At 33.3% G+C, this 25,710-nt stretch overlaps 1 protein-coding gene across 4 annotated transcripts in view; it reads left to right on the forward strand.

The window, feature by feature from the left end:
* The window catches only part of RALGAPA2 (Ral GTPase activating protein catalytic subunit alpha 2), a 409,655-nt gene that overhangs the window by 117,907 nt on the left and 266,038 nt on the right, over positions 1 to 25,710 (forward strand). For all 4 annotated transcript variants that reach the window (XM_031951045.1, XM_031951043.1, XM_031951042.1 and 1 more), the window contains 7 exons: positions 2,851 to 2,988; positions 4,292 to 4,389; positions 6,293 to 6,383; positions 8,357 to 8,533; positions 20,393 to 20,586; positions 21,168 to 21,266; positions 21,552 to 21,707. In XM_031951045.1, the coding sequence (XP_031806905.1) occupies positions 2,851 to 2,988; positions 4,292 to 4,389; positions 6,293 to 6,383; positions 8,357 to 8,533; positions 20,393 to 20,586; positions 21,168 to 21,266; positions 21,552 to 21,707 (953 nt within the window). The remainder of the gene's footprint in view (positions 1 to 2,850; positions 2,989 to 4,291; positions 4,390 to 6,292; positions 6,384 to 8,356; positions 8,534 to 20,392; positions 20,587 to 21,167; positions 21,267 to 21,551; positions 21,708 to 25,710) is intronic.

The raw sequence follows: 25,710 nt of genomic DNA on the forward strand, positions 1-25,710 counted from the left end.
TCATTCTGTGTGTTCTCTATTAACAAACATGGCAAAACTCTTACAAATAATTAGATGATGTTTGAGTCCTTATGCCCACCCATTTCATCACCCTCTGGCCTATCCAGTTATGAGACTTTAGAATCTTAGCTGAATTGTTTCTTGAACAACAAACACATAAATCTGTAACATTTCTTGATTAAGCTTAAATTCCACTGGCCTGACCTTTGAAAACCCACTATACTTTGAGATGGCTCTTGTGAAATCTTTAGTTATGGAATGGCTTTATGTTAAAGGAATCCCTAAATCTCTGATGTTAATTGTTTTTCTCACATATATCTTGTGTTACTAGAAGCATGATGTAGCGAAAGCTAATTTCAGATTTTTATGTGACTAATTTCTTAAACTCATCTCTTTCTTTTTTGTATCCAGGACAAACATCATGGTATAGTAGGTAGAGAGCCAGCCTTGAAACCTGCTGCGGCAACAAATCCCTTATCTTTTTTCTAGTTTCTAAGACTTTAAGTTGCAGAGAAGGTTCTGACTTGTGCTGGTGGAGATCACCTAGCAATTTTCTGTACCAGTGAAGATCGTAGGTCTAAGTCTCTTTTTCCTAGTTAATTTGAGGTTTATCAGGATGTTATTTCATTTATTTATTTTTCCACTCAACATATATTTTGTTAAGAACTTGAAGATACTTATCTATTGATATTCATTACCACTACCATTATTGTAAAATAAGCCTAGACTGACTGTGAAGAGCTGTAAAATGTTCATCCGGGGACTTAGGAGTGACATAATCACTTTTGGAAGATGATTTTATTAAGGAATGGATTGGAGAACAGAGAGACTTGAAGTAGGGAACTGATTGGGGACTACTAAAATAGGACAGACAAGAAGTGATGAGGTATTGAATTAGGGTAATGTATATGAGTGGAAAGAGATATTGAAGTAAATTAAGTAGAATTGGTCAAACAGATAGGAAGAGAACCAAGGAAGAACAGTAATTCATTAAAGTCTAAGAAATTCAGGGAAAGGAAGTTGGGTGCTTGGCCAATCAACAAGCATTTACTCAGTGTCAGGTTATATTAAATATTATGCATACATAGTGAGATTAGGTAGTATCTACTTACAGATAAGTTACATTTGACAGAGGAAACCACATGAACATTTCTTGCCTGTGTGTTTGTATGTCCATCTACTTATCACTGGAACAAGGAAAAACTTGTGGCAGGGAGACCAAATAATCAACAGATGAGAAATGAAGTCTTTTAAATCAAAGTTGCTTAAACAGTGGATCACGACCCCATGTGGGGAATCACATAACTTAATGGGGGAGGTCATGAAATTATGATTTGTTATCAGTAAAGGTTTGATTTGTATACTTATTTTATATACCTATATACCCTGGGATTGTGTAAAAAATTCTCAGGTAAAAAGGGGTCATAAATGGAAAAAAGTTTAAGAAACCTGTTATCTTTAGATAATGCTTAGTAAATGCTAGTTAACTGACTGATTTCAGATTTGATTATTAAAAAACCATAGGGTACTTTGATGAGAAAAGTTTCAGTCCAATGGTGAGGTCAGAAGGTAGAGTCTTCCTCTTTGTCCCTTTTTTTCATGTAATGTATTTTTCAGTATTTTGATGCCTTTGTCATTACCTCACACATTATTAAAAATTCCCTCCTTCTCAAACTGAAGTCATATCAAAGTAGAAAAATTAAAAACAGCAATATAGTGATTGTATTTGAAAATGTATACACTAGTCCTCTGCCTCTAAGCCATGAGGAAGGAGACATGTTCTCCAGGATAATTATGAGTTTTATAGTAACATAGAGTTTGACCTTCTTTTAGTGACTTTTTCATTTACAATATTGTTATTGTATATAATGATCCCTTTTTTCCTGTTTGTTTCATTCTCCATCAGTTTATTAAGATCTTCCATGAATTCCTCTTACTCATCATTTCTTATATCATCTAGTTTTTTCAGTCATTTTCCAATTGATCTATATCCACTATTACAATGTATTTAAACAATAACTGGTTGTTTATTTTATACTCTTAAGGGTTATAGGATCGTAAAATGTGAGGTACATAATTTAAGCTTAATAAAATACTTGATCCAGGTTAAAATATGTTAATATTTGTTAAGAGGAATCATTAAATTGAATGTAAGCATTTTTTCAAAATAAGTTACTTTAAAATATGAATCAAAATCCTCTCTGTGATTCAGGATGTGCTTTTGTCAACTGCAATATGCAGCATTGAAGGGAATTTCAATGATGTGGTCATCAGTCTATTGGAACATTGGAGAACAAAAACACTACCAAGCACATAATTAAAAAAGCCACAGAAGTACTTAATATTAAGACATAAAGACATTTAGTAATGCATAGTTAACTTATATTCATGAAAAACTCATCTTACACTTTAGCACATACTTTGGAAATTGTTTTTATTTTTCAAATAAAGGAAGAGATACAATTGAAGTTTAACTCTCATATTTCTTTTTTTCTTTAATCTTGGTAAATTTATGTCTCTATTTCTTTCATCAAATTATAGTGCAGCTTTAGTATTTGGACATTTTTTCTCTTCCCTGTTTATTTCCCTTCTTTCCTTTCTTTTACTCAGTGATTTTAATGATTACCATCTGTACTATTTATTTTATTGTGAAAATTGAGTTAAATATTTTCATGGTATTAAATATTAATCTTAGGAAACCCAAGTACTTTATTATTTTAAGATTCATCATGTTTATTTTGAAACTATTAAACTTTAATTATAGTAATTAAGAATAGAATAAAATATATTTATTTCAATTTTTATACTTTAATTTTAAAATATTGCATGTTTCCTATTAATGATTTTCAGAAGTTGAAGAATGTCAACAATCAGAAAACATACTGGGAGGTGAATGTGGCTGCCTGTTTGTTGACCAGGAACAACAGATACCTCGTAGCAGTAGTACTTCTGATATAACTGACCAGTTACAGTCTGATTCTTATCAAGGTAAATTATATGTTTTTAATGTTTTAATAAAGTTTGAATCCTCATAGCAAAATAACTTTGTTTTGCTGATTGATGGATAGTGACTGAATTTGTGATTTCATTGATAGGGAACTCCCAGATGCCCAAAGTAGAACAGTAATATATGATCTTAGGGAATAGTCTAGATTTTGAGAGGTCAGGTGACTTGAATCAATCATTCAATCAGGATGTGTCTGAATAATTGGACTTGAGGCTGGACTTTAATCTAGTTTTTCTGGCAATATGGCAAGCTCTCTATGTCTGTCATATTGCCTTTATCTGTGGATATATTTTTAAACATTTGCTTTTGCTTTTGCTTTTTTCCCCCTGAGGCTATTGGGGTTAAGTGACTTGTCCAGGGTCACACAGCGAGGAAGTGTTATGTGTTTTTTGAATTCGGGTCATCCTAACTTCAGGGTTGGTGCTCTATCCATGTACCACCTACCTACCCCTAAACTTTTTCTTAATATATATTTTAGTAGTATTTTTACATTTTTTTGCATTCATTTTTTAAAATCAAAAATTTTTAAGCATGACAGTATTTAGAGATTGACTATCTCATATTTATGTGAAATGATAATTCACTTATATGAAATAATAATCTCATGTATAGCCAATACTAGCTTATTTTTCTTCATCTCCAGTCTGTCAGTATTTCCTCATTAAGTTCTAAAATTAACCCCACGGTTATTTAGCTTTGAATCCCCACTTTATTTTATTAAACATCATTTATTAAATAAATTAGAGAAAACTTTTTCCATAACATTCTCTGTCTCTCTCTGTCTCTCTTCCCTTCCTTTCTCCCCTCCCATTCTCTTTTTTACATTCTTTTTCTCTCCTTTTCATTCTTCTTCACCATCTCCTCTCACAATAAGAGATGCAAAACATGATCTAAATAAAGCTTAAGCTAGGCCAGGAGAGATGAAGTCTAGTACCTGCTCTACTACTAGATATGTTTGACTTTGGGGAGCTTCTTTGAGTTTGTTTTCTGACATGTAAAATGAAGGTATTGACTTTACTAAGATCCCTTTGTAATTCTAAAATATTAAAACTATACTCTAAGGATTCTTTCACTAACAGAAAAATTAAATGAAATTATGTAGAAAAGCCATTGGAAAGACTTGACTGTTATGTGTTTCCATGCTGTTATTGTTTTTTCATATTCTGTTGTAACATAAAGTCCGATTTTTGAACCTTTTAAGTTCACCAATTGGAATACAGAAATTGTTTATTTTAAAAACAATTAATCAGAAATATGTAATCCAATTCATTTTTTATTTTGCAGGTAAAAAAATAGAGAATTCACAGAATTTAAATTCATCAGATCTTAGACAAATTCAGGAAAATAAAGGACATTTAAAGAAAGAAAATGAAGGGCCAACAGTAAGATATTTTAATTATTTTATCAGATTGGTATTTCTTTGGATATTATAATTTGAAATTACAAATTAAAATAAATAATAGCAGTATTGTACATGTCAGTGTTTCCCCTATCTCCAGTTCTCCAACTTTTGACTGCAAGGAAGTCACCCCAAAATACCAAATGTGAGGTTATTTCTAGCTTCTAATTTTTTAGGTAGGAAAGAAGGCAGATGTGATTTTATAGGTAAGTTAGAAATTTTGAGAATTAAACCAGATCAAAATTTAAGAAAAAACTTTGTCTGAAAACTAGCTTTTTACTACCTTAAAGAGGTATATTTAAAAAATTGCCATCACTCCTTATAGGCATAAGTCATTATCACTTAATTTGAGTGATTAAATAAATAATTATTTTTATGTACTTCTATTCTAATTTTGGCAGTTGGTGGTGGGGTTTTTTTTTTATTATCATCATAATAAACCTTTTAAAGACATTATTATTATTATTATTTTTTTTTACTGTTTTAATGCCTAGCATATGTTATAAGCCTCCAAAAAGATAAATAGTTTATTTTCTTTTTGCTAATTTAATCAGTCCAAATGGATCAGATCTTCCTCTAAATTAGGAATTCTTATGTAATTTTAATTCATTAACTCTATAAAGCACTAAACTTTTAATTGTTAATCCTTCCTTGTTGGGATTCAGAGAAACTCATTCCTTTCACCTTGTTCCTAGTTTCTAGCAAGCATCATTTATTTTCATTTTTCATGTGAAAGGATTTTCAGTCTTTTTTCTGCCACAAATGAGCTATACATTCGAGGTTGTGCCATTAAATCTTTCTTAGCTTCAATTTTTTAATTTGTAAAAGGGAGATATTTGATTAGATAATTGTCAAAGGTAATTTTGGATTCTAAATCTGGAAGTCAAAAATATTCTAGCTTATGCTACTTCAGAGAGGCAAACACTGGTTAGATCCTATATTACTGGCTAGATACTATATTTTTCTGCATATATCCTTTTTTAAAAAAATAAAAATAGCTTTTTTATTTTTCAAAATGCATGCAAAGATAGTTTTCAACATTCACCCTCACAGAATCTTGCGTTCCAAATTTTTCTTCCTCCCCACATTTTCCTTCCCCTAGACAACAAGTAATCCAATTTAGGTTAAACGTGCAATTTTTCTAAACATATTTTCACATTTATCATGCTGCACAAGAAAAATCAGATCAAAAGGAGAAAAAATGAGAAAGAAAAAAACAAGCAAGCAAACAACAACAAAAAAGGTGAAAGTACTGTGTTGTGATCCACATTCAGTCCCCATAATCTTCTCTCTGGATGCGGATGTCTCTCTTCATCACAAGTGTATTGGAATTGGCCTGAACCATCTCATTGTTGAAAAGAGCCAAGTCCATCACAGCTGGTCATCATATAAGCTTGTTGTTGCCATATATAATGTTTTCTTGGTTCTACTTCACTTAGCATCAGTTCATGTAAGCTTTTCTGAAATCAACCTGCTGATTATTTCTTATAGAACAATATATTCCATTATATTCACATACCATATCTTATTCAGTCATTTCCCAACTGATGGGCATCCACTCAATTTCCAGGTTATTCTACATATATACTTAAATGAATCAATAGAACTTTAAAATGAATTATGGCTAATTTTATATTTCTCATTAGTAGGTGAATTTAGTCCACTTTCATATATTGAAATTAAATTTTTGAGTAATTGTTAATTTCTTCATGGAAATGTATAAAAATTTAATATAGATGCAGAATATTATGATATTCTTTTTACTTTTCTAGTTGGCTGTATTTTGTTTTGTTTTAAAAAATGTATAACAGGAAATTCTGTGGTCTCTTTAAAATGAAAAATGACTTGTAGTAAACAAATGCAACATGATTTCTCTTTGTCTGAAGATTTTAGTGCGAAGAAGCAGCAGCCCAGCTGAAATAGATTTAAAAGATGATTTGCAGCAAACAGAAGGAAAATGTAGAGAAAGACAAAAGAGTAAGTTCAAGGAACTTGAATTGTTGTTTTGATCCTCTGCAGAAACTATATACATACATACAAAAATATACATGTAATTTTTTTTTCATTTCTCATTACAATAACACCTCTTTTTTTTATTTTAAAGTACTTTTAAGCCAAGTTTTTTAGCTAACTCTAAATTTGTATTGTAACAATTTCTTAGGAAAGGATTTAATGGAACAAATTATATTGTTTGATGACCATAGCCAAACGAAGGGAAAAATGAAATCCTTTCCATAATTTAATTTCTTTAGTTCTCAAACAAATACCACAAACTTTATATAAGCAGAAAATATTATAAAGCTCTTTAATTCAATTAAATATTTAAAAAGAAAAATTCATTTGGAAAAGTGAAAAAGATAGATTTTTGAAAACATAGTAAGAACAATTGGAAAAATGATAGTAATAGCCTGCTTATCCTTTCTTTAGACCTCTCTCCCTAATCATTCAGAATAACCTTTGAATAATAAGAAACATACCTGTCACAAAGCTCACCAGATAGCCATAAGAAATTGCACAAATCCATTTTCAGATCTTCACAAAGAGGCTAGTATGAGAAATTAAATCTAATTTTTAAAATTTAGACCATCTGATTTTCCATAACACTTTTTAATTCTTCTTTGAGTGAAATCATTATAGTAAGTTGGTGGACTGCTAGAGGGAAACAGTGAGAAGTAGCAGTCAACGAGACAATTACAAAAGGGAGATAGAACTTTAAAGCATTTCAATCTGATACCATTTTGCATTGAAGCTACAAGCCCTATATACTTCAGTAGCCTCTTGAAAATGTCACTGTTTAGCAATCCAGTACATATTCATAGTGATGATCTTGGATCATCAATTAAAGGTTAAATTTTGGTCAATATATTGTTTAATAAGTTAGGGATGTATGTTTTACAAATATTTCCATTAAATTAATCATTACAAAAAAATTTAATTATCAAGCGCCTAAGAACCCAGTTATTTGGAACGTTCACTTGTAGAATGCCTTAATGCACTTTTTTTTGAGTTTAATGAAACTACTATACTGGTCTGAACAGGAATGAAAAACCTTCAAGAAAGAGCAGGTATGGCTCAATGAGCAAGTAGCATAGAAAGATAAATCATAATATTGTATGCTTTCAGTTGAGCAAAGTGCCTCAATATGACTTTAAAAATACTCTTCTGGCAGGTTCCTAAAAAAGATCATGATATAGAAATTGCCACTCCATGAAATTCTTTGTCTTTTTCTTTATGTGTTTCTTATTCTCCCTTTTCTGTAAATTTCCATTAATAGTTAACACTATAGAACAAAAATATTTGTGTTGTATTTATTGAGTTTAATTTTTTGTTAATTGTGGTTTTTAAAAATGTTTTAAGAAAAAAATCAAAGTTTTACCTTTTCAGTGTTGCTCATAATTAACACTAACTTTGTTCTTTTTCTGTGAATTCATTTTGCTTTTGTTCACAAAATTTGGCCATCAACTTAAAAAGATACTTTATTAAAGGAAGAGGTATAAAAGTAATGTAAACATCATTGGCTTTTGATTATCTAAGCTACACAAACTTCATGCAAAGGCAAAAACCATAAGAAGTTCTTAGAAAATAAAATATGAATTATTTAAAAAATATAACATTTGACTGTATTTGTCTGAATTGTCTGTACGTTATATATTCTTCTAGCTTAATTTATGACTTTTGATGACTTTGATTAACATAATTAAAGTCCTTTAAAGAGATTTCTGAAACTTTTTGTGTTATGTCTGAAGGATTCAAACACTAGTTGATCTTTGAATGTAGATATTTAGGTTTTGCTATACTCTGTGTTCTTATCAATATCTGACTAGGTGTTTTCTGGATTCACCACTATGCATCTTATTTGCATGTCCTTGTTTTGTTCTAGATGGATGCTCACAGATTAAACCTTCCAGTTATTTATTCTCTGTATCTTTTGACTCCTCTCATTGTCTTAGGTGAAAGTGTTAGCAGTGACACATCTCTTGGCTATACTAATGAGGTGGAGATAACAATGAATCCATGGCATCCATTTGAGGAAGATCAAGAACTGAATACACCAACCGATGTTGCTGTTGATTCAGATGCTAGACATTGGTTACAATTGAGCCCCACAGATGCTTCAAATTTAACAGGTAAAAATTATTTTTCCATAAACACAATTACTTTGAAGAAAGCAGGGTTTCATAAGTGGTATACCATAGTCTCATCTTTACCTACCCCCTTCCCTCCCAATTCTTAAGTGGTTAATAACAACCTAAGTATTTAAAATTAAGTGCCTTGATGCCAATTTAGCACTTAATATGAGAAAATAATTTAAAGGACTTCAGAAGTCATCTAGCAGAAACTCTCCCAGAAACAAATCTATGTTATAAGCTCCGATTGTTTCAGCTGTTAGTCTTATCTTCTATATTGTATGCCATTTGAAAGAAAGGACAGTTTCTTATACTTCATTTTTAAGTTATTTTGTTGTTACAACTTAAGAACTGTTGATTGTTGATATAGTAAACATTCAGTAAATATTTCTTGAAATCAACAAGTTGATTCAGTTGTATTATTCTCAGTAGTAGGCAAAAACAAGTGAAAACAAAATAAATTCCAGAGAAAGAACTCTGGGAGATGACTAAAAACCATTACATTGAATTCCCAATCCCTATATTTATGCCCACATGCATTTTTGATTTCCTTCACAAGCTAATTGTACAATATTTCAGAGTCTGATTCTTTTTGTACAGCAAAATAACGGTTTGGCCATGTATACTTATTGTGTATCTAATTTATATTTTAATGTACTTAACATCTACTGGTCATCCTGCCATCTGGGGGAGGGGATAGGGGGTAAGAGGTGAAAAATTGGAACAAGAGGTTTGGCAATTTATTAATGCTGTAAAGTTACCCATGCATATATCCTGTAAATAAAAGGCTATTAAAAAAAAATAAAAATAAATTCTCTGTTGCCCGTAAGTAAATTCAGTCAGTATGAATTTATTACGGATCTAGTCTGTGCCAGACACTGTTAAGCAAAGAATATATTTTTCCCCATTTGCTTAATAAGAAAGTAGAGTTTGAGAAGTATGTCATAAGTTTAAAAGTTATAAAAAATGCTAAATAAAATAATTGAACTTTGTGACTAAAAGGGACCTTAATGACTAATATAATAAACTTAAATACACAGGTGTCAGAATCAAGATCTAAAAGGTTAAACATTGTTAGAACAGGTTAGAATATTGAGCTCAATCTAGTAAAATGAAATTTGATAGAGATAAATGTATAATCTGACATTGAGTATATTACCAATGTATTATGCCAGAGAATGGACATACAGCAGTCCATTTTCTTTCCAGAGTCTTTGTTTCCAATGGAATGTAAACTCCATATAAGTTAGCAATAGGTGATGGCAACCAAAAAGCTAATGCAGTGTCGGCCTGCCTCAGGAGGGGGATAGCTTCCAGGAATGGGGAGATAGTAATGTAATGTCCCTGGCCTCTGCCCTTGTCTGACCTCTTCTGGAGCATGTGTTCAGTTCTGGGCTCCACAATTTAAGAAGGAATCCTGATTAGCTAAAAGGTACTCAGAGCAGGGCAGTGAGGATGGCCAAAGTTACTGAGGTGCTAAACCTGATGAAGTCCTGGGTGAAACACAATAGCCAAATTTAAATATTTGAAGGGATTCCCTATGGCCAAGAGCTTAGACTTGTTCTTTTTGAACTCTAAGAACAGAACCAGGGACAGGATGTAGACATGGCAGAGAGACAGGAGCCTGTTTAATGCCTGCAGAGGGCTGTGGCCATTTTCTATTCTTTTGTAAATAGGTTGGATTAGGTAGAGCTCCTTTTTAGTTCTTTCATTCTAGGATCTCCTCACCCCTTCCAAAGATGCAGATCAAAACTCATACCTGCCTTCTCAAACCCAGGGACTGATTTCTGCAACCTCCCATGAATCCTAGGGGGTCTACCCCACAGCTTTCAGGGTCCTTATCTTTTCTCCTTTTATGAAGGTACTTTGGTGTAAATGTTTGTTCCTTCCAATTCTGTAATCACTTCTGATTTTGTGGTCTTCGCATCCTGCTAATGGTGTAGTGTAGAGCTTCTTCCTCAAGAAGGGAAGGCCTGAACTCAGTTGTGGTCTCAGATGCTTCCCCATTACACAACCCAGGTCGAGTCACTTAAGCATTGTCTGCCTTAGTTTCCCCAATTGTAAAATGGAGATAGTAATAACACCTATTCTCCAGCACCCACTATGTGGGTAAAATGAGGTAATATTTATAAAACACCTTATAAACTTTAAGGATTTTATACATGTTAGGAAGTTAAGTGGCACGGTGGAGAGACTGCTGGGGCTGGAAGCCTGGAAGGCCTTAGTTCAAACCCAGGCTAAGATACTTACTATTTTATGTGCAGTATATTGTATTAAGCTCTATACAAGGAAAGTGGAACATGGTTTCGTCTTTTTTAGTTGTCATTCTAGTATGTTTATAAGGTGAAAGAGCTCCCCCTTTCCCCTCTCCTTCATTAAATATCTTAATATCACTCTAGCACTCCTTCAGTCCAGTCTATCCTTTCCTTCTTCAAAACTTTTACTAAATGTTATTTTTGCCTTGAGCTGTCATTCTAGAGCTTTCCTCCATTTCTCTGATACCTAGAAAAAGCTGTCTGTACTCATTGCTTCTATTTTTTTTCTCACTCATTCTGTCTCTTTGCAGTCTGGCTTCTGTCTTCTCCACTGAATAAAACTGTTTTTTCCATGTTCTTATTGTTCATGATGCATCATATTGCTAACTCACCTCTCTTCTTGGATACTCTGTCCTCATTGGCTTTTTATAATTACTTTTTCCTGACTCTTCCCTTACCTTTTAGACGACTTTTCAGATTCTTTACTGAATTATCTTTCATGATATGTCTCCAAACAGGGTTTTCATTTAGTGTCTGTTGTTGGCCTTTCTCTTTTCTCTCTACATTTTTTCACTTGGTGACCTCTTCAACTTCATGAACTTTATAAATATATTATTTATCCAGATGCCTTCCAGGTCTACATAGCCAGCCTATTCTCAGTCCTGAACCCTAGTCCTGCATTACCCACTATCTAGTGGTTATTTAAAATTGAATGCCTCATAGACATTTCAAATTCAAAATTCCCAAATCAGAGTTCAAAATTAGTTCTTACTTTATATCTATTTGCTATTTCCACTGTTCTATGATATCTAGTTCCGTAATCTTCACATCTGTCATTTCCCTTCACTCACTCTAAAGTCCAATTCCTCATTATTATTATCACCATTAATATGCCAGAACGTTTCTGTTATATTTTAACTGGTTTTTATGTTTTCCTTCCACTTCATCCTATAGTTCTCTCTGACTGATTTTCCTAAAATATCTCTGATTCTATATTGCTGTTTTCCTCAAATGAATAATTAACAAAGTCTAAATAAACTCCTTTGCCCAGCATTCAAGTTCTCCAAATTGACCCTTGTCTTCCATTCTAGCTTTTTATTTATATGCCTCATTATAACAACTACCAAATTAGATAACATTCTTCTTGAACATGTCATTTTTAGAATTTTGCTTATACTGTTCCCTTTGCTAGAATCTGCTGCCTTCTTTGATTCTTCTCAAGCAGTAATTCTGCTTGTTATTTAAAGCCCAGCTGAAATGTCATTTCCTTCACATCATTTATTTCCCTTTACACTTAGAATGTAATCTTTCCCTTTTCTGAATTAACATAGTAGTTTTTAAAACCTCTCCATAATGTACTTTCTCTCATATCATGGATATTTGTCTTCTATCCTTATCTCTCCTCCTAGAAAATAGAGCCAGGCACACCAAATAGCACTGTGAGTCTATCCGTGTATGAATCAGGTATACAAATCAAACATTTACAAAACAGCATCAAAAAAGACTATATTGAAAATAATAGATATTCAGTAACTGTTTGTTGAATGAATAAAGGAAGATTCTGAGATTTTAAGAATGTTTGAATTAGGAAATGGGAGTGTTTTCTAAAATTACTGATACATATCATAACCCATTTTTTGTCTATGTGAATCTTCTCCATTTTTCTCACAAAGTTTATATAGAGAGTCAGTCTGCTGTGCTAGAGGCTTCTCTTCCTTTCTTTTAACAAGTCATTTAAATTTCTTAAACTTGACTTTTTCATCTTTAAAAAGAGTTAATAATAACTCTAGTACCTACCTTCTTGCATTGTTGTGAGTCTTAAATGAGATATGTAATGCTTTTGGCAAACTTTGAAGTGCTGTATAAATGTCAATTATTATTAAAAACAACAATTGGAAGGAAGACAGAATAAGAGAATTTTTAAATTGGAAAGGATCTTAGAAGAGCATTTAAGTCTCAACCATACCTCCTAGATTCCCCCTATAGGAACCAATAAATATTCAGTTTCTCCTTGAAGACCTCTGAAGAGGGGGAATCTACTAACAGTGTAAGCAATCTATTCTGTTTATAGATAACTGTACTTGTTAGCAAGCCTTTCCTGACATTTAACTTAAATTTCCCACTTTGTAACATATGATTACTTCCTCTTTCTAACATTTGATTATTGCTAACCAATCATAGCAATTCAAATTCACTATCTTCCATTCCTGTAATTAGATTCTTTGATTGATTCTCACATGGCATGGACTCAAGGCCTTTACCATTTTGATCACCCTCATCTGGATATTATTTGTCCAGAATGGAATTCTTAAACATTTCCCACTCATCTTTTGTCTGAGAAATTTTTATGTGACCCTGGGTATATAAGTGTATAAAACAGATATACAAATCAAACATTTACTGATAATAAATCATAATTTTGCAACTTCCACATTTAGTACAAGACCATATATGGGATTGCCACCCATAGTTTAAGAAGCTAGGCTCTAAGTATTGAATGACCAGGGCACAGTACAGTGAGATTGTCAGGTCCCTATTTCTAGAAGCTATGTTTCCTTTCATGCAGAACCAAGATATTAGTAATTAGATTTGTTATCACACTTATGATTCTTACTCAGGTTGCAGTTGATTAAAACCCAAGTTGTTTTTCAGACTATTTTCTTAATCTTGTTTTTGTAACAAAACAAGGCATAGTTATTAAACACTTACCATGTGTCATACTGTGCTAAGTATTGAGATTTTGAAAGCAAAAGAGTAAAACAGTCATTGACCTTAAGGAACTTACAACCTAATGAAGTGCTTGTAAAATTGATATTAAATCTAAATCTAAGACATTGAATTTATTCCTATTAAATTTTGTCTTGAAATGAGTATAGTACAATGGTATGATGTCTGTATACATGTCCTGCCCCTGACAAATACTAACTCTGTGATCATGGACACATTTCTTCCTCAATTTTTTAGTGTCCCATAGCACCTCTTTTAAAATGCTGAGTTGTGGAAAAGGTTCTGAATGACACTGGTGGAAAAAAATATTCCATTGTAGCTTCCTATTCCAATAAAATCACAGATGTGATCCTCTGACCTTTCACACTCCTTGTCCCCTAATTAAATTATCACACCAAACTTTTGACTTAGTCTTTTTTATTCTCTCTAGATCCTGAGTATATTAGTTATATCCCCAGCTTTGTTCATCTGCAGATTTGTTAAGCATACAATCTATATCTTTGTCCAAATCATTTCTAAAATAATAGACTGCATGGGAGTAAGCACAGATCCATGGGGATCTTTGCAGGTGATTTCCTTACAAGCTGACTTTGATCTATTAATGACATTTGAGACTAGCCATTCAATCTGTCTGGTATTTAGTCATTTAATTCTCATTTTTCTACTGTTACAAGAAAAAGAATAGCATGGATTACTTCATCAAATAATTTATTAATATCTAGGGAAGATTAATATTTAGTATTTTCCTATTTTACAGTCTGGTAACCCTCTAAAAATAGGAAGTAAAATTAATCTTATTTGAGGAAGCCACTCTGACTTTTGTGATTGCTTCTTTCTTTTCTAGATGCTTGCAGATCTTTAGACAATCTGTTTTCTAATTTGTGTAGGAACAGAAGTCAAGCTTATCAACTTAAAATTATTCTGTCCCTCCTCTCTCAATAAATCCCCCCAAAACCAAAAACCAACTCAGAGCAACATTTTCTTGTCCCCAGGCTTTTTCTATCTCACCATTCACTATGATCTTTCAGATATCACTGACAGAGGCCTAGCAATCATATTATCAGTCATTAAGCATTTATTAAGAGCCTACTCTGTGCCAGGCACTGTGCTAAACATTGGAATTATTTCTAAGGATATTGTTTATCTGGGACAGAGTACTTGAATTGGTCAGAGATAGCTTGATGATCTCTTATTACCACCTTACTTCTTTGGATTATCAAATTCCTATTAACTATTAATATTGTACATGTTCCAATACAGAGATCATTATCTTGTTGCAGGAAAAAAGAGAAAAATAAGAACTGAGCAGTTTTGTTTCTTCTTTGATCAATTATCATCACCCTTCTTACTACCTACACAGTCACTGCTTTAAAATGTAGTAGCTCCCTATTGCCTTTGGAAGAAATTATAAATAAATAAATCTTTTACAACTTGAGTGCACTCTTGCTCTCTCTCGCTCTCTTATTCTCTCTTCCTCGCAAAACCTTGTGTTCCAAATTTTTTTTCTCCCTTCCCCCAGCCTCCATCAGCAATAATCTAATATATGTTAAACACATGCATTTCTTCTATACATATTTCTACAATTATCATGCTGCATAAGAAAAGTCAGATCAAAAAGGAAAAAAAAAATGAGAGGGGAAAAAACAAATAAACAATAACAAAAAGGTGAAAATACTGTGTTGTGATCCACATTCAGTCCCCTTAGTCCTTTCTCTGCATGTAGCTGCTCTCTCCAACACAAGTCTATTGGAATTGGCCTGAATCATTTCATTGTTGATAAGAGCCACGTTCATCAAAATTGATCATCATGTAAACTTGTTGCCGTGTATAATGATCTCATGGTTCTGCTCACTTCACTTAGCATCAGTTCATTTAAGTCTCTCCAGGCCTCTCTGTATTCATCCTATTGGTCATTTCTTCAGAACAATATTATTCCATAATATTCATATACCATACCTTATTCATCCATTTCCCAATTGACAGGTATCCACTCAGTTTCCAGGTCCTGCCACTACAAAAAGGGCGCTACAAACAATTTTGCACATATAAGTCCTTTTTCCTTTTTTATGATTTTTTTCGGGACATAGACCCAGTAGACACATTGCTGGATCAAAGGATATATACAATTTGATAGCCCTCTAGGCATAATTCCAAATTATTCTCCATAATGGGTAGATCAGTTCACAACTCCAACAATGTATTGGTGTCCCATACATTCTTTTTCTTTTTTCCTGAGGCAATTGGAGTTAAATGACTTGCCCAGGGTCACACAGCCAGGAAGTTTGTCTGAGGCCAGATTTGAACTCAGATCCTCCTGACTTCAGGGCTGGTGCTCTATGTACTACATAAACTAGCTGACTCCCATACATTCTTTTTTGTATATCACATTTGTATAATTCTGGCAGACATATAGACATTGCACACAACGTTGATGACTGATCAGTTTATCTTGGTTTCCATAATTAATAAAAATTCAATTCAATTGAAAATTTATTAGGCCCCTGCTGTGTGCCAGGAACTGTGCTAAGTACTGAAGATGCACAAATATGCAAAAGGCAGTTCTTGCCCTCAAGAAGCTTACAGTCTAATGGGGAAGTTAACATGCAAACTCATTTTTAAAAAGCAAATATCCAGGATAAATAAGAAATAATTAACAGAGGGAAAGCCCTGGAATTAAGAGAAATTTGAAAAGGCTTCTTAAAGAAAATGGGATTTTAGTTAGAACTTGAAAGGAAGATAGCAAGGTTGATAGTTGGAGCAGTGAAAGAAGAGTGCTTCAGGCTTGGGGGTCAGCCAAAGGAAATACTTGGAGTCAAGAAATAGAGGGTCTTGTTTGTAAACAGTTAGGAGGTCAGTGTTTCTGAATCAAAGAATATGTTTTGGGGAGTGAAGTATAAGAATATTGGAAAGGTAAGAGAAGTCTAGGTTATGAAGAGTTTTGAATGTAACACAGGAGACTTTATATTTACTCTGGCAGGTGATAAGAAACCTCTGGAGTTTATTGACTAGCAGGATCACAGAAAAATCACTTTTATGGTTGAATAGAAAATTGTTTGGAGTAGGGAGAGACTGGAGGCAGGCTGATCTTCCAGCAGGGTATTGCCATAATTGAAGTTTGAAGTGTTAGGGGCCTACATTAGAGACATGTTAGAATAGACCAGGGGTGTATTTGAGAAATATTATAAAAGTGAAATCAGTAGGTCTTGCAACAGTTTATATGCGAGAAGGTGAGAGATAATGAAGAATTCAGGATGACCTCTAGGTAGTGAAACTAGGGATCTGGGAAGATGGCACTTCCTCCTAAAGAAGGAGGGAAGATAAGAGGTGGAGAAGGTTTAAGGGCTAAGATTAATAAGCTCTGTTTTGTACATATTAAGATATCTGTTGGACATTGAAGTAACTAAAAGGCAGGTGGAGATGTGAGATCAGGAGACAGAATGGGTAGAAAAGATGGATTTGAGAATCATCTACATAATTATGATAAATCCATGAGTACTAAGGAGATCACCAAGAGAAGCAGTATAGAGGAAGAAGATAAAAGGAACCAGGACAGAACTCTGAGGGACACTTATAGTAAGAGGGCATTATTTGATGTACGATCCCGCAAAGGAGCTAGACAAGGATAGATAGGTAGAAAGAAACCAGTGATGTACCAAAAATTTAGAGAGAAGAGAGTATCAAGGAGGAGAGAGTGGTTAATAATTTCAAAAGCTACTGAGAGGCCAAGGGGAATGAGGATAGAGAAAAGACTATTGAACTTGGGAATTAAGAGTTCATTAATCATTTTGGAGAGAGAGTTTCAGTGGAATAAGGTCAGAAACCAAATTGTAAAAGTTTGAAAAGAGAGTGAGAGGAAAGTGGAGGCGTATATTGTAAGAACCTTTTTGAGAAGTTTATATACAAAGGGAAGAAAAGAAATAGGAGATAATGGAATTGGAAGGATCAAGGGAGGGTTTTTTCCTGGATGGGTAGACAACAGCATGTTTGTAGGTAGTAGGCAATGAGGCAGGGAGAAGTTGAAAATTAGTGAAAGAGTGGAGATGGCAGGTGGCAACTACTTGATGAGACTGGACCTAATAGGATCCCTTGAATAAGTTGAGGGAAAGAGTGGTAACCAGCAAGACTACTTTATCAGGTGGCAGACAAAAGTGGCAGAAAGTATCTCATTGAGAGGAAATGAAGAAGGGGAGAAGAGGGAGCTCATGGCTAATTTGAGAAACTCGGAGTCATAGAAGATTTGAGGAGGTATGGAAAAGTTTGAAGAACCACTGTGGGTTCCAGAAACCCACTGGAAAGTGGGATAATAAGTTGATACAGGATGTATAGTAGAACTGTTCAGTATCAATGAGAGCCCTGTTAAAGTTATAAATTTGTAGTGGACCCAGTTATAAAAGTTGTATGATTTCTCTATCTTTATTCAGTAGTGCATATGTAGGCACAAAGGTGATGAATGATAGAAGTGATTCAAATCTGAAGCTTGGATAGACATAAGCACTAATACAATTAGAGAACTACATTCCAGATTCCAGAGATGAGTCCAGGGCATGCTTGAATTGGTTCATCAAGGAGTCAAATTAGGGAGAAGAGGAAAGAGTAGCTTGTGTGAGGCAGATGGCCTGGAGAGAATTGAGGGATCAGGGGATTGAAGGTCATGTTGCAGAGAAAGTGTATAGTTATGTAAAAGAAAGTAAAGGAAGGAGTAGGATGCCAATTAATTATGGCTGGGTGAAGGGATTTCAGAATTCTTGAACATGGGTATGGTTCATCTGTGGGTGATGGTAAGATGAAGACATAGGAGCACATAGGAGGAGATTAGATTAAGGAATTGAGTGGAAATGAACGTAGTCCTTGTCTTTCTTACCAGTATTTCTTTTGAGGAATCCAATTCTAAATTGTCATGCTCTTCCATAAACTGATAAAGATACCCAACTACTTTTATCTTCCTTTATTGACTTCTTAGCAAATAACTTTTCTTTCTTGTTTCTTTATTTTCCTCTATTTGTCATCTTTTTTCATTGAGTCCTTTCCTTATCCTATTTTAGATACCATGGCTTTGTCAAGAACAGGTCATCATAGACAGCTTTTTTCTGACAACATTACTTAGCTGATTGATGGGTAGGGCGAGTGATTCCATGAACATATTTTATTTAGACTTTAAATTTAGATTAAATATAAAAGCTTTTGATCAAGGATCTCATTTGGTTCTTACAAAAATGATGGAGATATATGGATTAGACCAAGATTTCTTAAACTTTTTCTACTTGTGACCCTTTTTTGCTTGAGAAATTTTTATGCATCTCCAAGTATATGGGTATATAAAATAGTTATACAAATCAAACACTTACTGTTAATAAATCAAAATGAAATTTATTTTAAAACAATTCTTTGGTACATACATATATATGGGTGTACATATGTACTCATACTTACACACACACACACATATAAAATTTTACCATTTATATTAAATACAAAAGAAAATATGCATACAAATTAGTTGAATGTGCTCATCTATTTTTATATAAAGAATTAAATCTTGGTGGAATATTTGATACTGCAGGATGTAGAATATCTTTAAGGTTTTTCAGACTTGATATTTTGCGATCCTCATGTTCAGTTATGTGACCCTAAAGGAGTCATGTCTCACAGTGTAAGCTATACAGTAATAAAATTCTGAATTACTTGAATGGTCAGATTTAAGTCATTATGGTTACTAGTTCAATGTCAGTGAAGTAGGAATTCTCCAGGGAGTACTCCAAGAATCTGTAATTGGTACTGTGCTAATCTGTAATTGGTACTGTGCTATTTGAACTTTTTTTAATGACTTGGATAAAGGTATAAATGATATATGCTTCCTGTATTAAAACTCATCTGTTTTATATTAATCATTGTGTTCAATTCTGACTGTCCCAGATAAAGAAATTTCCCAGTGAAGGGCAATCAGAATTTGTCTCATGAAAATCCTTTGAAGGAACTAGAGATTTTTAGTGTCTAGAAAAAAATGCTCAAAATGGTCATACCTATTTCAAGAATTTCAAAGGTTGTCTTGGTGGCCAGGAATTAGACTTGTATCTCAACTATTTCAGGAAACTGACTTTCCTCAACTATAAAATGGGAACAACAACAACACCTAGTCTGTATAGGTTGTTTTGAGAAAAAATAATATTTGTAAAAGTACTTAACATAGTGCCAAGCATGTAGAAGATGTTGTAAAAACGTTATTCTGCTTTCTTCACCTTTGTTCCATTTGGCACCAGAGAAAAAAATCAAGAGAAACAGGTGGACGATCAAAAGAATACATTTAGAGGCAGCTAGGTGGCTCAGTGCATAGAGCACCAGCCTGAAGTCAGGAGGACCTGAGTTCAAATCTGAATTCACACACTTAACACTTCCTAGCTGTGTGACCCTGAGCAAGTCAGTTAACCCCACTTACCTCAGCCAAAAAAAAAAAAAAAAAAAAGACTGAAAATAATTCTTACTTCACTCATAGAATTTATGTCAAGGAGCATTGAGTTCCCCATCCTCAGAAGATTTTAAACAGGTTGAACAATCACTTCTTAGACATGTTATTGTCTAGATTGCTTTCACTAGATGGTTACTGAGGTTCCTTTCAACTCAAGATTCTTGGATTTGACATCTTAATCTTTAACCTTATTTGATTTGAGCGATCACTGACACTTTAACCTCTCCTCATATATCTTATTTTCTAATATTTCTACATTCTCAGTCATTCTATATTTTTTTATAGAAGCTTATAGCTTTTACTCAGTGTCTGTGAAGTTCAGAATTGAAGATAGTTATTCCTGGAAGCCAACTATAATAATGGAATATAAATTATAAAATTCAAATTGTGAATGTGTATGTTTTATTTTTACAGATAGCAGTGAATGTCTTGCTGATGACTGCAGTATAATTGCTGGTGGGAATCTTATAGGTTGGCATCCAGATTCTGCTGCTGTTCTATGGAGAAGAATCTTGGGAATCCTTGGAGATGTTAATAAGATCCAGTCACCCAAAATTCATGCCAAAGTTTTTGGCTATCTCTATGAACTCTGGTATAAACTAGCAAAGGTATTCTTTTCTGTTTTACCTTTTCTCTAGCATAGTACAATTTATTTACTATTAAAATGTTGCTTCTGTTTGCTACATTCAGAATATAACTTAGATATTTGAGTATATTTTATGCTTATTGTAAAAACCAAATAAAGAATAGGAATTTTAGACTAAAAACAGGAAAAATTTTCTTATATAATGATTTTATTTTTATTTTGTTTTCTCAAGAAATGACCTGACAGAATTTGGGTAGGAACATATTGAAATTCATAAATAATTCCTGTCACTTTTATAAAAAATAGACATTGCCAAATAAGCATTCATTCATTCTGTTGTAACAAAGAATAGTGAATTAAAATTAAGTTGAAATGGTATCATTTCATTATATCAGTTCCAGTCCATTTATATAAAGACAAAAAATATAATTCTCAGAGGTTAATATTTGGGATATAGGTTGAAAAGATATTTATAGACTTTTATTTTCTTGTTTATCTTATAAAAATCAGGGAAAAATTTTGAACAAATATTTTTGTTATCTTCTAATGTTTTTTATAGTCCTATTAGTAATATGCCCTCTAATGAATATTCCTTCTGTTTAGATACGGGATAACCTAGCAATAAGTTTGGATAATCAAACTTCTCCATCTCCTCCTGTCTTGATCCCACCACTTCGAATGTTTGCATCATGGCTGTTTAAGGTGAGTTAAGGAGTTTCTTACCTTAAATGTAATGTAAAGTTATTGATAATTTTTGTTTTTCACATTATTACATCCCAATGTATTTCTCCTCTCATTTTTTTCATTTAATAAAGAAGAAAACATAATTTAAAAATTATATACATACATATGAACTATAAAAAGACATCAAGATTAGTATAAAGAGATACGTATAATATATTAAGATTCATTGTCAGTATATAGAATTTTATTGCAATATCGAACAACTTAAATTGGGCAATAGTAAAAATTACTTGTTCTTTTCAGGCTGCTACATTGCCAAATGAATATAAAGAAGGTAAATTGCAAGCATACAGACTAATCTGTGCTATGATGACCAGACGCCAGGATGTTTTGCCAAACTCTGATTTCCTAGTGCATTTTTATCTTGTGATGCACATTGGCTTAACTAGTGAAGATCAGGTATGTTCTTTGTTCTCTGATTTATTGTGATTATCATTTCAAATGCCTGTCAGTTTTAAAAAATATGATAGTTTGGAAAAAATAATTTAAGAATTGGATTTGAATGGATTTCTCTAAAGGCAACATGGGGAGGAAAAGACAGAATATGTTTTTCCAAGGGAGCTTCTATTAAATTTGTTTACTGAAATATTTCTGTATTTTTTTGGGAGTGACTTCTAACTTCTTCCATATATTCTTTTTATTTTAAAAATGGCAATGGCGAGTTCGTTTTTAGTACACATTATTTGAAAAATTCTGTAGTAAAATAGGTTTTTTTTTTTTTTTAATATATCAAAATTAAAGTGATCCTCAAAAGTAGGGCTGTGTTTTTTTAATTACTGTCAGAATAGTGTATGGGATTTGTAGATATAAAAGCACTTCTGTTCTTGATTTAGACTAGGCTTTTGAGACATTTTAGAGAAAGAGAAGGTTGTATCTATAGTCTGACATTTGATAATATTTTGCATGTTAATGGCTTTTCATTGAAGTGGCTATCATAATTCTAATAAAGTTGTTAAGAAGTTACTTCAAAAGGAGATGCTATTTGTGAAAAGTATCCATACTTGTAAAACTAAGTTATTCTTTTTTTTTTTTTTAATAGTGATCTATTTGTGATTACCCCATATTTTTAAATTAGTACTTTTAGAAGGTGAGCCAAGGTAAGGGGTGGCAACTGAATACATTCCCCTTCTCCAAAGGACTCCTCCCAAGGTGAAAACAAGAGAACTTGACACTAGCAATTGTCTAAAGATCTTATTCAATTGAGTTTCCAGTAATTAGGGGAGAGAGATAGAAATGGCAATTTGCACATCCCAAAATTGCACAGCCAAAAATATAATAAAGGCTTATAGGGAAAGAGGCAGTGCAAGGAAAACCTATTAGTGACCACTGTGGTTTTATTTCTTTGTATTTTCAGTACTTAGCACAATGTCTGTCTTGTAGTAGGTACTTAATATATATCTTTTGATTGTTAGAATTAAATAGATTGGAGGGAGTGCTATTTTGAGGTGCCCCTTACCGTTTTTGTATTTGTTTAAAATTATTTCTTTAGCATTCTTTTAGATAAATGAGTCTACATTTGTAAATAAACTGGAAGTATTTTACCAGGATTTGCTGATTAATACCATAACCCTAAAGATTGTAATATTTCTATACTTGTTGAAAGCAGCTTTTTTACATAAATTAGAAGTTCAAAATTGAAAGTTCCATAGGATCTTGAATTTGGAACTTTGGGTGTCTGTTGAGTTGCTCATGGATTTAGAGGCAGAAAAGTTCCTTAGAATTTTTTTTCAGAATTTGACTAACCCTTTCATTTTTCATATTAGGGGTTGACACTCAGGGCTTAAGGGACTTGTATTTATTTTTCATTTATTGAGGTGTTTTTTTGTATTGACTATAAAAATATTGAAGTATCCACAGTCTTTAATTTCTTATACTTTAATTTGCCATTCATTCAAGTTTGTACTCTTTTATTTCTTTATCTTCCACTTAACCACTTAGAAACTGGTTTCTGACTCTACTACTCAAAAGAAACTGATCATTTCAAGTTTACCAGTCATCTCATGACTGCCAGATCCATTCATTTTTTTTCTCAGTACTCATTCTACTTGGCAATACATTTAGCTTTTGAAGTTGAATTCTCCCATATAGAACTTTATCCTGTAGAAATATTTTCCTTCCTGGGTTTCTGGAACAGGGTTATCTTTTGGTTCTCCCCATATTTTTCAGACCACTCCTCAGTCTATTTTGCTCAGTCAGCATCCTTCTTCACACTATAAATAGTATGGCTCTGCTGTGAGCCCTTCTCTTTTCTTTCCACACTTGCTTGATGATCTTATCAGCTTTACTGCATTCAGTGATTATTTCTGGATAACTCTGAAATCTATCAAAGTTGATCTCTAATTTCTCTCTTGAACTCCTTCTAGATCTGTTTGAGCTTCTTATCAATAAGAATTGTTTTGCTTTTGTCTTTGAAGTGCACAGTAACAATCACAGTACCCAGTACCTACTAGGTAACTAGTTTGTTACTGTTTGTTGAGCCTCACATAACCAGCTGCTTTTTAGACTTAGTCATATGGATTTTTTCTTGTAGTTGTCCAAGATAGCTCATAATATCTCCCCCCCAAACTTCCCTACATATTCTTTCATGGCTTTTATGGCTGATGATACTTTTATCTTCTAATCATTAATGACAAGATTATGGCATTTGTCTTCTAAACTTCCATTATTGGCTCTCTTATAGGGCTTTCTCTTGCCAATGGGGATGTGACCCCGTCCCATGCCTTCCCCTATGTCTGCACTTCATGAGGGCTCTCTCAGCCTCTGGAGTCCTTGATATTTGGGGCTTCTATTGTCTATCTCCCCATGCACTTCCTTTCACATCCCCAACCTACTCCTATTCCTTGTCTCACATCTCCTATCTTTGGCTATATATACCCCAAGGCCTTTTCCTACTGTGGCTCCTACTTGGCCTACTTTGGACAAGATTTTCCCAAGGCTTCTGGCTTTTGTCAGTTTTGCCTCAGCACAAGGCCTAGGCCATTCTGGCCACCTACCTTTTGGCTTCTTTAGCTTCTAGAAGTTCTCCAAGGGTAGCCTTTTTCAGGACAAGATCTCCTCTGAATGATCTGTTCACCTTCACTCTTTTTATTCAAACAATTGTCCATTCTGGGCAAAAAAATTTTTTTTAAATTCTAAAACATCTCTCACATCTTTTCATTTCCATTCATTCATATTACTTTGATCCTGACTTTTTCCTCCCTGTCAATCCTATATCTAGTCAGGAGCCAAATATCTTCCCTAGCTCTTTTTTTCCTTTTCGATCTATAAAACTGCCACTTAGATCTTTATCACTGGACTATTGCAGTCGTTTTCAAATTGATCATCCAGGTTCTTTTTTCTCCAATTTATCTTCCCTATATTTGGCAAATTGTCATTTCTACAATACAACTAATTGATTGTATTGATTAGTAGTTTCTTGACCAGAATATAACTGTCCATTTTAAGTGATGGTGCTCAGTGTTTACCCAGATGAGTTTTTATTTGTTTTTCTTAATTTTTATTCATAATTTTTTAAAAATTCCCTTAGTTTTTCTTCCTCTGACCAGCAATTTGATCCTTAAAGTAAAATATGAAAAATAGAAAAGAAAAAAGGAGGCAGGGGAGAGGCAGTTCAGCAAAACCAAACAACTGAATCTAAAGTAGATATGGGTAATATTCTATCCTAATAATTCCCCATATCTATAAAGAAGGAAAGAAGCACCTTTCTAAGACACCTTTCTGGCATTTATAATTATACTCATTTTTCAGCCTTTTATATCTTTGATAATGATATTTTTAATTTTGTTTACTGTGTAAGTCATTGGCAATGTGCTATGACCTTTTGGTGTCTATCAAATACCTCTCCCTGGCTCTTTAGTATCTTGCAGTTTTTGTTCTTTATACATTGGAGTGTCACATGATATTTCTCCCCAGACTTCCTCCATATTCTTTCAAACTTTGACTGATGATCCTTTTATCCTCCAGCCATTGATGGCAAGATTACGGAAAGATATTACTATTTAAAAGATGGGTTTTTATTCTGGGAGAACCTTGAGGCCCTAGATGGTTAAAGAGAAAGGAAGAGACTGCATCTCCCAATTTTTTCCACACTGGAAGTACAAAGGTCACTGACTAATACTGATTGTCACTGAAATTTAAATCTGTTCTTTTTTTAGAACTTCAACTGTTTTGCCCCTCCAATCCCAGGGACTTTCAAGTGAAAAGGCACCAAGTTAGTAGATGAATACTTTTGTGGGAAAAACTGCAAAACTGATGTGTCTGGATCAGTGATTTCTTTTCAGCAAATTAGGATCATTCTCTCTCTCTCTTTCTCTCTCTCTCTCTCTCTCTCTCTCTCTCTCTCTTTCTCTCTCTCTCTCTCTCTCTCTCTCTCTCTCTCTCTCTCTCTCTCTCTCTCTCTCTC

This window comes from Sarcophilus harrisii, chromosome 2 (genome assembly GCF_902635505.1).
Source record: "Sarcophilus harrisii chromosome 2, mSarHar1.11, whole genome shotgun sequence".
Taxonomy (NCBI): Eukaryota; Metazoa; Chordata; class Mammalia; order Dasyuromorphia; family Dasyuridae; genus Sarcophilus; species Sarcophilus harrisii.